This window comes from Zootoca vivipara, chromosome 5 (genome assembly GCF_963506605.1).
Source record: "Zootoca vivipara chromosome 5, rZooViv1.1, whole genome shotgun sequence".
Taxonomy (NCBI): Eukaryota; Metazoa; Chordata; class Lepidosauria; order Squamata; family Lacertidae; genus Zootoca; species Zootoca vivipara.
This window is the reverse complement of record NC_083280.1, coordinates 94,076,592-94,093,989: the sequence shown is the minus strand read 5'-3', so window position 1 is coordinate 94,093,989 and position 17,398 is coordinate 94,076,592. Positions and strand designations below refer to the sequence as shown.

Genomic DNA, 17,398 nt, shown 5'->3' with positions numbered 1-17,398 from the left:
AAGAAAGCAAGGGTCACAGCCCAAATTCCTATCAACCCTGCTAAAACACAAACAAATGACTATTTGTGTGTGTGATGATAGCATTTTATTGCAACATTTCTGTTTCTCCTTACAGCTATATGTATTGGACTGACTGGGGAGAGAATCCAAAGATTGAGAGAGCTGCATTAGATGGATCAGACAGAATTGTGTTGGTGAATACTTCTCTTGGCTGGCCAAATGGCTTGGCTCTGGATTATGTTGAAAACAAGATATACTGGGGAGATGCCAAAACGGACAAAATTGAGGTCTGTTATTTCTATTTTATATCAATCTAAAATCCCAGATTTGCTGCTACCTTCCTGAGATAGCCTATGATGAATTTGTGATGAAAACTCATTAAGCAGTACAACTAGAAATAGCTAGTTTAGGATCAATTATTGGTGAATATCATTTCACAGAAACACGTAGCCTTTACCTGCTGTAGCTGTTGTGCATTTTTTTCATTGGCTTGGCTCCCAATTCTGAACTTCATTGTTTCATACACCTTAGTCTTTCTACTCACAGCTCTTAAAGCTGTAGACTAAAATGCGTATAAAATCCCACATTGACTGAAATTCTGAAAGTAGAGAAGCACCCCTGGGATAAACACAGAAATTTCCCGAGTTCTTCTGAAGGTTCAGAAAGGTTATCATCATCTTGGAAGCCTTCCCTCCACCTCCAGAGAAACAGATGGCTCTATAAGTTCCCAAAGGAGAATTTGGCAGTCTTCTAATATCCTCTTCTTTTGAGGCATGCTTTTATAACCCTCAAAGTTCTTTTTCAAGCTTGGCTCAGGAGAACACTAGCAATTCCTATTGTTTAGTTATTGTAGGTTTGCTTCCTACAAATTCTACTTCTGCATATGAAGCAATCTGCTTGCTCTTCCTGTGTTCCTGGCTGAATGTTAGAACACCTTAATATATGTGCATATCTATGTGCATGTCCACAGCTACTTCCATGCCATTGAAAAAGCATGCAGGGTTTTCCATTCCTGTGGTTAGAAGTCCATTCCTGGTCTGCCTGTCATGAAACCATAGTTAAACTGATTTAAATGCTGATGCATGCTACTGAAATCACAAGTGTTTTGCTCAACTCCTGCTGCTGTTGGGAAACAAACTATAGTGGGGCTTGGTGTTGCATCTGCACCAGGGTCAAGTTCAGACAAAAAGCTGAATGGTGGTTTAGCTTGTAGCATCAACAGGTGTTTCTACACATTTATTTCATGAGGCGTGGAAACAGTGGATTGGGTATATCCTCTCACATGACCTCAGGCAGGATCAAAGACGTTTTGAATTTTGATCTCATTTTATTGTTGCTTTATTTTATCTAGTCTTCCTTAGTTTTAGCAGTTTAACTCCTGTCTTTGAGTCTTGCGTAAATATTTATACAGTGGTACTTTGGTTTACAGTGGTACCTCGGTTTACGAACACCTCGGGTTACGAACTTTCGGTTTACGAACAATCTTAACCCGGAAGTAAGTAACCCAAGGTTTCCGAGGCCTCCTCCCGCCGGGGCTCGAGCGCCCAGGAGAAGTGGGCCATGGTGTTGCGCCTCAAAGCGGCCCTCAGCCTGAGCGCAGATGAGAGCGAGGTGTGCTTACCCGCCATGGCCTCGCTCTCATCTGCGCTCAGGCTGAGGGCCGCTTTGAGGCGCAACACCATGGCCCGCTTCTCCTGGCGCTCGAGCCCCGGCGGCGCCCGCTATGACAGTGGCGGCAGCTGACCTCGCCACCACTGCTGCCTTCGCTGCCTTCCAGGGCGGCGGCCATGGCCACCGCTTAAACGCCGCAGACGGCCATGAGGCAGGAGGACCCTCGGCAGGGTGGTGGCAGCGGGAGGCGGCTGGCCCAGGGAGCCTGTGGCTGCTTCAGCTGTCGTGCGCTCCCACAGCAGCAGCAGCAGCGCCGCCGCCGCCAGCGCCTTTCTCCATCTTCGCCTCCTGCTTCTGGCGCGCCGGCATGGAGGGCCCTCTCTGGCTGGCTCACCTCGGGCTGGGAAGGGAAGCGAGCCGGCGGCCTGGGAGGGCCATGGAACAAGGGGCAGCGGCACACGTGGCGAGCGAGAGGCAACCTCTTAGTCTTCCCTCCTGCACACTTTTGAGAGTCAGGTGAGCCTTGGAGAGGTTTGATGAGCCTTGCACGGCAGTGTGCCTCCATGCACAGCGAGCAGGTGCGCTCACTGACTCTCTCATCTTGGTAGACAGTAAAAATTGTATTAAATTGCTGCTTTAGGGGGTGTTTTTCATCGTCTGGAACGGATTAATCCACCTTCCATTACTTTCAATGGGAAAGTTCGCTTCGGTTTATGAACAGACTTCCGGAACCAATTGTGTTCATAAACCGAGGTACCACTGTACAACCTTAATCCCTTCCGGAAGTCCAGTCTTAAACCAAAGCGGACTTAAACTAAAGTGTGCTTTCCCATAGAAAGTCATGGAAAACGGATTAATCCGTTCCAGACGATGAGAAGCAACCCCTAAAACTGCAATTTGACATGAATTTTACTATCTAATGAGGCCATTGATCCATAAAATGAAAGCAATAGACCAGGTTGCAATCTACTACCCAGTATAAAAACCCTTACTGCACACTGTCCTGCGCCCTGTGAGGGAATGCCGCGGCAGTCACTTCTGGGGCTGAGCCGCTTGGTGTTGCTCTGGGGCCCGGAGTGGTGGCTGCGCAGGCGACACCCAATTCCGGGGGAGGGGGTGGTTGCTGCAGCAGCACGGCTTTTGATGCTGCAGTGACAGTGGCAGCAGAGGGACCCAGCGCTGGGGAAGGAGGGAGAGACACATACAAGAGATACCAGCTGCCGTGCGCCAAAGCGTACTTTGGAGAGACTCACATTGAGACTTGGAGAGGGGAGGGGGGCATCACTTGTCCTTAGGTTCCCACAATGGATAGAGACGGGAGGGTGCTGGGAGGGTAATCCGTGGCAGTGAGCCCAATCGGATTGAGTTTCCTTTTGCTTTGCGCATGCCTCCCTCCTCGAAGAGTGGAGATTATCGGTGTGCCTTCAGCCTCCTTCTCCCCCCAAGGTGCACTGCCTTTAGAAACCTCTTTGCGAGTCGGCCCAGTGGCTCCACCGAGCGCTCTGTTGCCGATGCAGACTGGCAGCATCTTGTTCTGGAGGACGGCACCTCCAGGAAGGGCTGGTGGGAAAAGAGGGAGCCCGTTCCTTGCCCGAAACCCCGGGGGGTTTCGGGCAAGGAACGGGCTCCCTCTTTTCCCACCAGCCCTTCCTGGAGGTGTCGTCCTCCAGAACAAGATGCCAACACCCCCCTTCTCCACTTCTTTGCTGGGGAGCAACCCTCTTTTCTGCAAGGGGCTAGGCAGTCTCCGAGGTAGGGCTAAGCTTTTATTTCCCCCTTTCCAGATATATTTATTATTTTTATAACAAACAGAAACACATAAACAAAAACATACAAAAAAACAAAAAACAAAGATATAAAAGCTTCAATTTATATCTCATCTAAAATTGGTGACATCTTCATGTCCCTTCCAGCTGCGTTACATTGTATATCATCTTTAGTAATTTCTAAATCTTATTCTTTTACCTTATTGACCATATAACTATTCTTTTTCTAATCTTATTTTATATCATATCATTGCTGCTTGGTGAGTCCAAAAAACTTGAGGAGGAAGTGCCTGCCTCCCACAAGTCTTTGCTCCTGCCTGAGGTCATGTGAGAGGATATACCCAATCCACTGTTCCCAGTGTCTCCAATTCATTAATCTACACTTCAAATAAGCCAATCATTCTTTTTAGGAGCATGCACAAGAATGCTGCACATTCACATTACGGTTTGTGCCCACCACTGCTGGCATAGTCCATAAATAGACTGACACTGTCCAGAAATAGGTGATCACTAGGTGCATTGCAGAACACAGCTATTACCTTGCAGAAGGAATATCCCATTGAATCCCCATTTTACCACAGCAGGCTGGTTGAAGCCACATACTGCATTACGTCTATATCACTCTGTGGATTTTAAGGGTCTTGGCATCAAAGTCACATGGGGGGAAGAAGAAACTGGAGTAGGATGAGTAGCTCCTTTTGCCTTAGTTTTATTGATGTGCAAAAATTGTTGTAGGATTAAAAAAGAATGAAAATTTCTTTCAATTTACAAAGGCAGAGCATCATCTCAAAAGCTTGCTATGATGCATAATTTAACCAACATTAAATATAGCAACCAGATTGTATGCATCATAACAATGTCACTGTGATATACAACACTATTAATTCTGAAAAAGTATAACGAACCTGGAGGCAGTTAAGTTTTATATGATTTTGCATGTACAGTAATATATAAAATAAATGTTGGAGTGCTATAGACTAGAATGATAGGAAGTTATTTCAAAATACATAAATGGTCACCTTTTTCTTTGCACATGCAGTGATATTCAGATAATAAGCTTGTCATATCACTAGAAAAATGGGGGATGTCTCTTGCAAATCCAGATTTTGCGTTGTTTTTTACTGCTGCATGTGTTGTTTTTTATTATTTTCTTTCTGCTTTCTGATACATGCTGTACTGTTGCATAGCCCCCAGATAGTAAAGCACCAGCGAGGGGCTAATGGAGACTGGTGGGGGGAGGTTCAGCAGGGAGCTTTTGTTCCCATTTTATCTGGCAGCCTGCAGCAGGCAGAGGAAGGCTGTGGCTCAACTGCTTCCTCATTTATCTCGATCAGGTTTCACTGATAAATGTCTATTGAATTGGATGGCTGCTATTGTGCTTACCAGTGGGGAAGATTTCTCATTGACTTGCTACAGGTTTAAAGCATATTTTCCCCTGCTGCGCCATGAGGTTACAAATGTATGGAATGCCTTGTTGAATTGACTTCATATTTATTCATTCCCTGCTCTAAGTTGAATATGAGTCGGGGTGAGGTTTTCCCCCTTTGTTTGTGCTGGTCATGTATGCTACCCATCTTCAAAGTATCCAGCAATGGTGTAGCATTTATATGTGTGTTGTGCATCTTTGCATATATACCCTTGCAACTACCGTAGCTTCCCAGCTTTTTGCATATGCATCCTAACGTCTTTTTGCATATGCATCCTAACGTCCACCTCGCCAAGCACAGGGAGCAGCAGTGGGTCTGAAGCAGCCAGGGGGGAGGGAAAAGACTCAGAGGGAGAGAGAAACCAGCATGCAGACGATGGGAAGGCTCAGGGGAGGAGAGATGCGGGAAGGGGCTCAAGGATGCTGGAGAGCCCTTCCACTGGCCTGACAGGGAAGAGACTGAGAGGGCATCGCTCCTTCCAGCGCAAGAGTTAAGGAGAGCACCGTGACGCAGGTCAAGGGGGAGGTGTTTTGGGGTGCCCCGACTACTTTGCTGGCATAAGAACAGACATACACCATTGCCGGAATGAGAGGTCATGTTTTAAGCTGTCTCTGCACTGTAAATACTTTGCACAATAAAAGTCTTTAAATACAAACTGGACTCAAGGGGAGTTACTCTAGAGTATCCACGACGACCCTCTGACGAAACCTAACACTAACACACTAACACCCATTGTCTTTAATTTTTAGTACTTTTAGCAAGGGATTTGTCATTCAGATGTCTGAATCTTGCTCTGGCATTATTTTGCTCAGCTTGATGATTATACACATCCTCCTCAACATATGCACTCAATCCCTCAGAAGCCAGCTCACTACTCTACTGCAAAAACCTTTCCTTATAAATCCCCTCCCTGAAAGAGGGTCTGTCCACACATTGTACTCAGAGAAATTAGGATTTGTTTAAAGGTTAAGTCTACTGGCAAGTGCACCCTTATTCATTGTCAGAAATTTAAACTTTGCAAATGCTTATCCACTTCTTGTATGGCAGTATTTAGGAAATCATCGGCTGCCAATCTACCACTATAGCTTATCAGTCCATCAACGAAGTGTACAGTGGACGCTCGGGTTGCGAACGTGATCCATGCGGGAGGCACGTTCGCAACCCGTAGCGCCGCATCTGCGAACATGTGGGCCGTGATTCGGCGCTTATGCGCAAAGCGTGATTTAGTGCTTCTGCGCATGCATTTGCTCTGGGCCCTAGATGAGATTATGTGAACCTACAGACATCAAGAGTAGGGCCAGCAAGCATATAATAATGAATTATTAACAACTAGGAGGGGGAAGAGAGATATCATTAATGGTCCATTTACTATTTTCCAAGCTTAATTGAAATTTCTCTTCGTAATGCAAGGCATTTTCATAGAATCATAGAGTTGGAAGAGACCACAAGGGCCATCCAGTCCAACCCCCTTCCAAGCATGAAACACCATCAAAGCATTCTTGACAAATGTCTCTCAAGCCTCTGCTTAAAGACCTCCAAAGAAGGAGACTCCACCACACTTCTTGGCAGCAAATTCCACTGTCGAACAGCTCTTACTGTCAGGAAGTTCTTCCTAATGTTGAGGTGGAATCTTCTTTCTTGTAGTTTGAATCCATTGCTCCGTGTCCACTTCTCTGGAGCAGCAGAAAACAACCTTTCACCCTCCTCTATATGACATCTATATATATAAAAAATGTAAAAATCGTGAAATAGCATTTGCCACTTTTCTCCGTAACCGCTTGACCGATCGTCCTGAAATTTTGACACAACGATCCAGGCCACTCCTAGAGCGTTGTTGGGGGCAAAAATCCCTCAAATCGCACACCTGCCCAGGTACAGACCTGCTTTTCCACCAAGTCAAACAGCGCCCTCAAGTGGCATAGTTCCCTCCTCCACCCCCTCCCTTCCTGTGAAATCTAAGCCACACCCACAAACCAAATGACACCATCATCAACCAAGCAACTGAAAATCCTCCAAGGCGGCCATTAGGCCTTTGTTTAATGTAGGCCCCTGACAGGCCCGGGGGGGGGGGAACCCACAACAACACACTTGGGGGCATGGCAAGGGGTTTTTACTTTACCATTTAGCACCACTAACCCTCCCCCCCAAAAAAACCAACATTGCCAAGTGGAGGTCGGGGCCTGCCCTGGGGGGGGGTGGCACAGACCACAGCACAGCCTTTGATTTATGTAGGCCCCTGCACGGCAAGGGTTTTTTACTTTACCATTTAGCAACACTACCACATGGGGGGGGGGACTGAATAGATCATGGATCGGGACACATGGGGCCAGTCACAGGGATAAGCCACAACAACACAATACACCCACAAACCCCGGTTCTGCCACGAGATCCTGTAAAGCAGGAGGCCTTGGCTCCATTTTACATACTAGGCCTCAGGTCTACAGCCCATTAAATACTATCCCAAATGGAGCCCTGGGTGGGAGGTGGGGGGGAGGAGGAGCCCAAATAGGTCATGGGCTGATGTAGGGTGGGGGGGTAGATAACCCACATCAACGCACTTGGGGGCACAGCAAGGGGTTTTTACTTTACAATTTAGCACCACTACCCCCCCCCCCAAAAATCCACAAGACAAAAATAAATACCATCCTTCAAAACGTCCTGAGATACGCCGGTCATGGAGGGGGGGGGACAAACTGAATAGATCATGGATCGGGACACATGGGGCCAGTCACAGGGATTAGGCACAACAACACACCACACCCACAAACCCCGCCTCTGCCACGAGATCCTGTAAAACAGGAGGCCTTGCAACCACCAACAGCTATTCCACCCCAAGCCCAAAGCCTCTCCCGGCGGCTGCATTAATAAATGCCTAGCAGCATTAGGCAGTCGTTCATCATTTCTCCTAACACGCACTTGGGGGCACAGCAAGGGGTTTTCACTTTATAATTTAGTGGGCGTTGTGTCACATGCGAGGCTCCGGCGGCCATTTTAAGTAAGGGCAGTCGGGCCCCTTTTAACTTAGGCTTTACCATGTTTCTCCAAAAATAAGACACCGTCTTATATTTATTATTCCTTTAAAAAAAACCCACATTGGCTTATTTTCAAGGGATGTCTTATTTTTTATTACGCGTCCAGCCTTGCCTCTTCCTTGGGGCCCTCCAGAATTGCGCCTATAACTATGTCTTATTTTTGGGGTATGGCTTATATTGCACAAATGCTTAGACATCCTGCTTTGGCTTATTTTATGGGTATGTCTTATTTTAGGAGAAACAACTGATTGTAAGCCTCTGTGTGTGTTTTTTTAAAAAAACCATTCACTTTCTCTCCCCAGTTTAAGTCCTCAGATATTTGCAGTGTCCACCCCCCACCCCATTTACAATCCCCTACCTTCCCCTTGCCCAGGCCAGGTAGATAATGTGGCCCTTTTTTTAACCCTTTTGTTACTTTTCTCATTTTACTGATTGTGAATATGCTGACCGAGGCCCCCTTTAGATTCGGAGGCCCGCCCCAAGTGGCCCATATGACCCCCTCCTTCTGTCTGGGCCTGTCTGTTGCTACGGGGCTTCGCTATTTGATCCCCCCCCCCCCGGGTTGGGATTCTTTAAGTAGTTATCTGGGTCCCAGGGCACATCATCATCCCCTATCCTTAATCTAAATATATAGAAATGTTCACGATTCGTTCGCAGGGGCCAATGTATGGAGATACAGGGGGGAGGGGACAACAGAGGGCTCAGACAAAAGTAAATACTGGGAAATAGAACCCAGAAACTGACAACTCCTTCTCCAATGACGGGGGCCAATGTAGGAAGATACCGGGGGTAGGGGCCAACACTCCCCAGGAACAACAGAGGGTTCAGACAAAAGTGCATGCTGGGAAATAGAACACAGAACCTAACAGTTAGTTTTCGAAGGGTGGGGGCCAAGGTATGGAGATACAGGGGGGAGGGGCCAACACTCCCCAGGGACAACAGAGGGAAGGGTATCCTACGGAAACACAGGGATGAGCCGGGGAGGAGGGGCAGGATACGCCATGGATCGTGACAGGGTGGGGGGGGATCACAGGAAGGAACCACAGCAATGCGTGGCCAGGTCAGCTAGTCCTTTTATATATTTGAACATGGTTTCTCCAGGCTAAACATACCCAGTTCCCTAAGCTGTTCCTCATAAGGCATTGTTTGCAGGCCTTTGACCATTTTGGTCGCCCTCCTCTGGACACGTTCCAGCTTGTCAGTATCCTTCTTGAACTGTGGTGCTCTGAACTGGACACAGTACTCCAGGTGAAGTCTGACCAGAGCAGAATACAGTGGTACTGTTGCTTCCCTTGATCTAGACGCTATACTCCTATTGATGCAGCCCAGAATTGCATTGGCTTTTTTAGCTGCTGCATCACACTGTTTACTCATGTCAAGTTTGTGGTCTACCAGGACTCCTAGATCCTTTTCACATGTACTGCTCTCAAGCCAGGTGTCTCCCATCCTGTATTTGTGCCTTTCATTATTATTTTTGCCCAAGTGTAGTACTTTACATTTCTCCTTCTTAAAATTCATCTTGTTTGCTTTGGCCCAGTTGTCTAATCTGTTAAGGTCATTTTGAAGTGTGATCCTGTCCTCTGGGGTATTAGCCACCCCTCCCAATTTGGTGTCATCTGCAAACTTGCTCAGGATGCCCTCAAGCCCATCATCCAAGTCATTGATAAAGATGTTGAATAAGACTGGGCCCAAGACAGAACCCTGTGGCACCCCACTAGTCACTTCTCTCCAGGATGAAGAGGAGCCATTGATGAGCACCCTTTGGGTTCGGTCAGTCAGCCAGTTACAAATCCACTGAATGGTAGCATTGTCTAGCCCGCATTTTACCAACTTCTTTACAAGAATATCATGGGGCACCTTGTCAAAGGCCTTGCTGAAATCAAGATAGGCTATATCCACAGCATTCCCTTCATCTACCAGGCTTGTAATTCTGTCAAAAAATGAGATCAGATTAGTCTGACATGACTTATTTTTCAGAAACCCATGCTGACTTTTACTGATCACAGAGTTTCTTTCTAGGTGCTCACAGACCGTTTGCTTAATGATCTGCTCTAGAATCTTTCCTGGTATTGATGTCAGGCTGACTGGGCGGTAATTGTTTGGGTCCTCTCTTTTCCCCTTTTTGAAAATAGGGACAATATTTGCCCTCCATTCTGCTGGAATTTCACCTGTTCTCCAGGAATTGTCAAAGATTATTGCCAGTGGTTCTGAAATCACCTCTGCCAGTTCTTTTAATACTATTGGATGTAGTTCATCTGGCCCTGGAGACTTGAATACATCTAAGTTAGCCCAGTATTCTTGTATTACCTCCTTACTTATTCTGGGCTGTGTTTCCCCTGCTGAATCATCTGCTCCATATTCTTCAGGTCGGGCATTGTTTTCTTTTTTTGAGAAGACTGAGGCAAAGAAGGTATTGAGGAGTTCTGCCCTTTCTCTGTCCCTTGTTCGGATTTCACCATCTTCTCCCCTAAGTGACCCCACTGTTTCCTTGTTCTTCCTTTTGCTACAGACATACCCATAAAAGCCCTTTTTGTTGCTTTTAACCTCTCTAGCAAGCCTGAGTTCATTCTGTGCTTTAGCTTTTCTGACTTTATCTCTACACGTGCTGGCTATTTGTTTGAATTCCTCTCTGGTGATTTCCCCCTTTTTCCATTTTTTGTACATATCCCTTTTAAATCTTAACTCAGTTAAAAGTTCTTTAGATAGCCACCCTGGCTTCTTTAGGCACCTTCCATGTTTCCGTCTCATTGGTATTGCCTGAAGTTGTGCTTTTAATATCTCCCTTTTAACAAACTCCCAACCATCATGAACTCCCTTCCCTTTTAGTATTACTGTCCATGGGATTTCACCCAGCGTTTCTCCAAGTTTTCTGAAGTAGGCTTTCTTAAAGTCTAGGATTTGAGTCTTAGTATGCTTGGTTGCTCCTTTCCGCTGTATAATAAACTCCAGAAGAGCATGGTCACTCCCACCTAATGAACCTGCCACTTCTATCCCACTAACAAGGTCATCAGTATTGGTTAGGACCAGATCTAAAATGGCTGATCCTCTTGTTGCTTCTCCCACTTTCTGGACAATGAAATTGTCTGCAAGACCAGTGAGGAATCTGTTCGACCTTATGCTCTTGGCTGAGTTTGACATCCAACAAATATCAGGATCGTTGAAATCCCCCATTACTACTATCTCACTTCCTTTTGAATGGTTGGCCATCTGTTCCAGGAAGGCATCATCTGTGTCCTCAGTTTGGCTTGGGGATCTATAGTAAACTCCCACAATGAGATCACTGTTATTTTTCTCTCCCTTAATTTTGACCCAGATACTCTCAGTTTGGCTTTGAAGTTTTAAATCCTGGATCTCTTCACAGGTATACACATCCCTGACATATAACGCTACTCCTCCTCCTCTCCTGTTTGGTCTATTTCTCTGAAATAGATTGTACAGTGGTACCTCGGTTTATGAACACAATTGGTTCCGGAAGTCTGTTCATAAACTGAAGCGTTCATAAACTGAAGCGAACTTTCCCATTGAAAGTAATGGAAAGTGGATTAATCCGTTCCAGACGGTCCGCGGAGTAAACGTTCATAAACTGAAGCGAACTTTCCCATTGAAAGTAATGGAAAGTGGATTAATCGAGCCACCCTGGTTCCACTGTATCCCTCTATTTCTACATTCCAATCATGAGACTCATCCCACCAGGTTTCAGTGATGCCTATTATGTTGTATTTAGTTTGCTGTACCAAGAGCTCAAGTTCATCTTGTTTATTTCCCATGCTCTGTGCATTAGTATACAGACATTGAAGACCATTGATCATTCCCCCATGTCTCTTATTTAAGGATACAGTGGAACCTCGGTGTATGAACACCTCGGTTTATGAATTTTCGGTTTATGAACACCGCGGACCCATCTGGAACGGATTAATTCATTTTCCATTACTTTCAATGGGAAAGTTCGCTTCAGTTTATGAACGCTTCAGTTTATGAACAGATTTCCGGAACCAATTACACCCATGCTTCAGTTTATGAACGCTTCAGTTTAAGTACTCCGTGGACCCATCTGGAACGGATTAATCCACTTTCCATTACTTTCAATGGGAAAGTTCGCTTCAGTTTATGAACGCTTCAGTTTAAGTACTCCGTGGACCGTCTGGAATGGATTAATTCACTTTTCATTACTTTCAATGGGAAAGTTCGCTTCAGTTTATGAACGCTTCAGTTCATGAACAGACTTCCGGAACCAATTGTGTTCATAAACCGAGGTACCACTGTATTTTCCTCCCGCCACTAGGTCTGCATGCTGTTTGCTCCATTTGGTCCTTGACATTTGGATTATCATCTTCAGCAATTGATAGACTCCTACCTTCAGGACCACTGTCTCCCTCCCCCACATAAGTCAATTTAAAGCCCTCCTGATGAGGTTTTTTAGTTTCATGGCAAAAACATTCCTTCCAACCCTTGTGAGGTGCAGCCCATCACTTGCCAGAAGTCCGTCTTCAAGAAACTGCAGACCGTGATCTAAGAATCCAAACCGTTCCTGTTTGCACCATTTGCGAAACCAGTTGTTTCCCCAGCTCCGTAAATCCTAGACTGTGTGGTGAGGAATAGTAGTGTGCTATGATAAGTGTCAGGGCTTGTGTGTGGCTACTCTTGAGTAAGTAGGACGCCAAACTCTTGCCTGTCTTTAACAGGTTTATTGTGCAAAGTATTTACAGTGCAGAGATGCCAAGAAACATGACCTGCTAGTCACTCACAGAATCCGGGAGTGGACGTTTCCTGTTACATGACCAGCCTCCCTTCCTTACGCTTAGTCCCAGTCTTAACTGGGCTCAGCCCGTTGGCCGGGGCAGTGCCCAAGCTCTGCAGCATCTCTGAGCCCTCTCTCCTTCATCCCCCTGACTTCCTCCTCCCCCTCCTCTGGCCTGCTGCTGCTGCTCTCATTGGGCAGTGTGCTGGTCAGCAGGAGAGGGGGAGGATCCCTGTATGGAGGTCCCCTGACAATAAGGATAAGGTGTGCCTTTGAAAACTGAAGTCATTATGTTTTTGCATCTAACACCATGTGTTCCTCAGAACACACTCTTAATATTCATCATTAGTTCCCACATTCTCTGCCAAAATATGTACAGTGACTTAATTCCAAAGGATAGACCTTGGACACACCAAGGTCACACCAGAATTGGCAGTGCTGCCTAAACCATAGCTGACCACTGTGAGGGAAAATCAGAAGCATCCCCATTGCACAATGCTGCTTCTGAGTCTTGGCTTACTGAGTTAAGGGGAGGGTGAGAGGCAATATTAACTGGCTGCCTCACTGTTGTAAGATTAAAGTCTTTACTCGCTCTCAGCTAATCAAGAAATCAGGAAATCAAAGATACAAAATTTTAAGAGTAGAGTGAAGTGTGCCTCCGCCTCCTATTTTAATCCACCCATCCCCACATCAAGTATTTGGGGAAATTATCCTGGTTTTTAGACTCCCCCCCCCATCTCAGAGACTTGAATTATGATGCACCAAGATTGATCACACGTCGTACCTACTGTTCTCTGTTCCACCCCCTCTCTCCACAGAGAGAGAGAGATGAAAATTGATAGGCCAGAGCAGTTGACTCATTGCCAAACTGAGAACAGACTGTTACACAGTTTGGTTTAGTAGGGGGCCAGAGCTTCTGCAAGTATAAAGGGAAAAATGCAGATGAAACAGATACTCTAAACCTGCTGACTATTGTAATTCTAGAGCTGGTCAGACTATTTTGAAATGAGCAAATGAGTTTGTATATAGTGTGTGTATTAGGTTGTGATTAGGTAGGCATTTCTCCAAATTATTTAAAGTCCCCCACCCCTGCATGGGTTATAATCCTAAATCCATTTGCTCTGGTTTGGTTGGGTTTACTGAAATCAGTGGTCTCTGTGGCTAGTAATAATCACTCATGACGGGACCAACAGACATTGAGATTTTGTTGGATACTGTATTTAAAAGTTTTACAGTTGAAGTTGGGGAACAAACCAAAAATGAATTTTTTAGATTCAAGTATCAAAATCGTCAATATTGAAGTTAGGTTGAGACATATGAACCCCCTCCATCCTCCTGCACAGCACCTCTCTATGCTAAGCAGAAAACAGAGGAAGAAGCAGAAAGCACATGGGACTGCAGCTCACACATGTTCTTCCAAATCATGGTATATTGAGGCTTTGCTTCAGTTGGGGACAAAGGAATTAAGCCAAGGATTCACATAAGGGGTCCTACGAAGGAGATCCAAGCACAGGGAGACAACATGGAAAAATCGTAGTTCTTTAAGGCAGTATTTAGACCTTGGGTGGCTGATAATAATCAGAATTGCAGAAACAATGGTTGTGGACAAGACACAACAGATGGGGGCATGGGGCATATCTTGAAGGGCTGTGAAGGTACTTACACTTGCTTGGGAAAGAACAGGAGGCAAATAAAAGAATTTGAGGAGTATAACTGAATTGTATGAATAATGGGAGAAGAGAATGATTAAGTTCCAATGAGAAATATTACATGGAAAATGGACTTGTATGCTGTTAGCACATGTATTTTAGAGCAGTTCAAAGGTTTTGCACTTACTTTACGTTACAAACCTGAACTGGAACTGTCAGTTCCTTCTCCTGCTTCTCCTGCTGCAGATGGATAGGACCTGAACCAATGGCTTAAAGTTACAAGAATGGAGATTCCAACTAAACATCAGGAAGAACTTTCTGACAGTAAGAGCTGTTTGGCAGTGGCACAGACTCCCTCAGTAGGTTGTAGGCTCTCCTTCCTTGGAGATTCTTGCATTGCAGGGGGTTGGGACTAGATGACCCTCAAGGTCCCTTCCAACTCTACAGTTCTCTGATTCTAGTTGCAATGGCTGAAACAGGCCATTTCCCCCCTTGTGGGGAGCTTAGTCACTCTAGGAAGAAAGGTCTGGCATGTAGTGTGGTGGTCACATCTGTTTTCTGTCTTAGTCTGTATTGTTGCTGTGGTTTGAAGGGTTTTTAGGAGTGGCCTCAAAATGTGAAAGCCAACCACATAGTGCTTAAAATGAGCAGAAACCACTGGAGACACCAGCTGGATGTAGAAGAGTTTCTTGCAGATTGAGACTTTTGTCATTTTCATTGAAAAAGTAACACTGCGTAGCACATTTCAAACAAAGTTACTGAACATTCATAATTGAGCCTGTAATATTAATTTACTGAAGTGTATTTATTGTCTTATTTCCCCCCCCAAAAAAATATTCTGTGAAGGGACAGACATTTTGTCACCCTGGACCCACCTGTTTTTTAAAAATATTATGGGATAGCACTTCCAATTCAGGATAACAGCAGACTGCTGCAACCTAGTAACCCAATTAATTGCAAGGTTCTCGGTGGTCCCTAGTAAACCTTAAATTATCTATTGGGGGATATTTATCTGTCTTGTCTGTCTACCCACCTTCCTATCTATCTATTTCACTTACACATACACTTCTTTTCGGCTGAAAAGGGGAGGGATTCAAAGTGTCATACAACAAAAGGGAAAAGGTACAATAAAAGGAAACAGAAGAAGACCAAGCAGCTTAGTAGACAGCTTTTGAAGCTAAATGAGGTGCCAGCCAGCCAAAAGAAGTGTGTGAAAAAGCGACTTCTCCCCTGGTAGTGTTTGCAACTCAATCATTATTAAAACAGGTGCTTTTCAGGTGAGAACTAACCCTTTGTATGGCACTGAGGGTGGTGTTGGCAGGCCTCAATGCAGCTTGAAGAATGGGCCTGCCTGGGTGGTAACATTCTTCCAGATCTCCTTCCTTTGCACATCTTCTTGTTCCACCAGGAATCCATGCATGGGAATCACATTTAAATAGGGCAAGTACACATGTAAATAGAAGCAAGTACTGAAAAGCATAATAGATTTCAGTTATAAGATCTGAGAACCACTCATACTTATGACTTACTTACTGTACTTCATCAAACCTTTATTAGGCATTACAAGTATAAAGGTAAAGGGACCCCTGTCACGGATGACTCTGGGGTTGTGGCGCTCATCTTGCTTTACTGGCTGAGGGAGCTGGTGTTTGTCCACAGACAGCTTCCAGGTCATGTGGCCAGCAAATGATTAAGCCGCTTCTGGTGAACCAGAGCAGCGCACAGAAACACCATTTACCTTCCCGCCGGAGCGGTACCTATTTATCTACTTGCACTTTGGTGTGCTTTTGAACTGCTAGGTTGGCAGGAGCTGGGACCAAGCAATGAAAGCTCACCCCATCGCGGGGATTCGAACCGCCAACCTTCTGATTGGCAAGCCCTAGGCTCTGTGGTTTAGACCACAGCATCACCCACATCCCAGCATTACAAGTATAGGCCATCATAAAACACTCATACAATTTGGGATTATGCATGACTTGAGGCTAGACGGCACAATTTCACTTCCGCCGAGATACATTTGGGAAAGATCGTAATTGGCTTATATCTGATTCTAGCCAATTAAAATCTTATTCTAATTCAAGCAACTTCAATTAACTATTTTAAAATCTCATTTATGCTATTGAAAAGCATTTACTTTCTTCTTATGTGTATGAGTCTTTGGTAGGGTTCCAGGCTTCAATCTCTTTACAAACCAAATGTTTTATAATCCAGCTCTCACACATAATTGTTGTTGTTTTAGGAAATAAGAAATGTGGGAGCTACATGGGATTCTGTTGGTAACATAAGAGGAAATGCTCTAGTGTTGTGCACCTGATATTTGGAAGAGAGGGGGAAATCTTTCACAGGGTGTTCACAAGAATTGTCTCATACCACTAGGTTTTGTTTGCAAATCACCGTCAATATATACAGTGGTGCCTCGCTTTACGAATGCCTCGCACAACGAAAAACTCGCTAGACGAAAGAGTTTTGCGTTGCGAGAGGCATTCGTAAGACGACAAAATTTTCTAGAAAGCGGCAAAGGAAGCTCAGCTGTCAACGCGGGACGCTGACAGCTAATCTTCCTTTGCCAGGGGGGACGGAGCTGAAACGCGGCGGTGCGGAGGCTGCCCCTGCCTGTCTTCCCCTTGGACACTGAGCGGCAGGGGGGAAAGACCTTCTACCGCCGCCGCCTCCCGCCTGCCTCCCCCCACACGGAGCGCAACTTCGGAGGTCTTTTCCCACCTCCGCCTCTAGCCCCTCAACAGGTGGGATGGGGGGGAAGCGGAGGATATTTCTTCCGCTTCCCCCCATCCCGTCCGACACACAGCGGGGATCGTAGGGGCTTCCCACTGCCTCTCGCCCCGCAGCCCCGACACTGAGCGCAACTTCGGAAGTCTCCGAAGTTGCACTCAGTGTGGGGGGAGGCATGCAGGAGGCGGCGGCGGTAGAAGGTCTTTTCCCGCCTCTGCCTCTAGCCCCTCGACAGGTGGGATGGGGGGGGGAAGCGGAGGATATTTCTTCCGCTTCCCCCCATCCCGTCCGACACACAGCGGGGATCGTAGGGGCTTGAGAAGCCCCTACGATCCCCGCTGTGTGACGGGCGGGATCCCCCGCTGTGACGGGCTTGCCCGGGCGCTTCAGCTTGGGGAAGCAGGCAGGGAGATGGCAACATCTGCCGTCTCCCTGCCTGCTTCCC

At 46.0% G+C, this 17,398-nt stretch overlaps 1 protein-coding gene across 3 annotated transcripts in view; it reads left to right on the top strand.

The window, feature by feature from the left end:
- Window positions 1-17,398, top strand: part of LRP6 (LDL receptor related protein 6) — a 122,042-nt gene that overhangs the window by 67,610 nt on the left and 37,034 nt on the right. For all 3 annotated transcript variants that reach the window (XM_035102241.2, XM_060275147.1, XM_035102240.2), the window contains one exon: window positions 116-287. In XM_035102241.2, coding sequence (XP_034958132.2) covers window positions 116-287 — 172 coding nt within the window. The remainder of the gene's footprint in view (window positions 1-115; window positions 288-17,398) is intronic.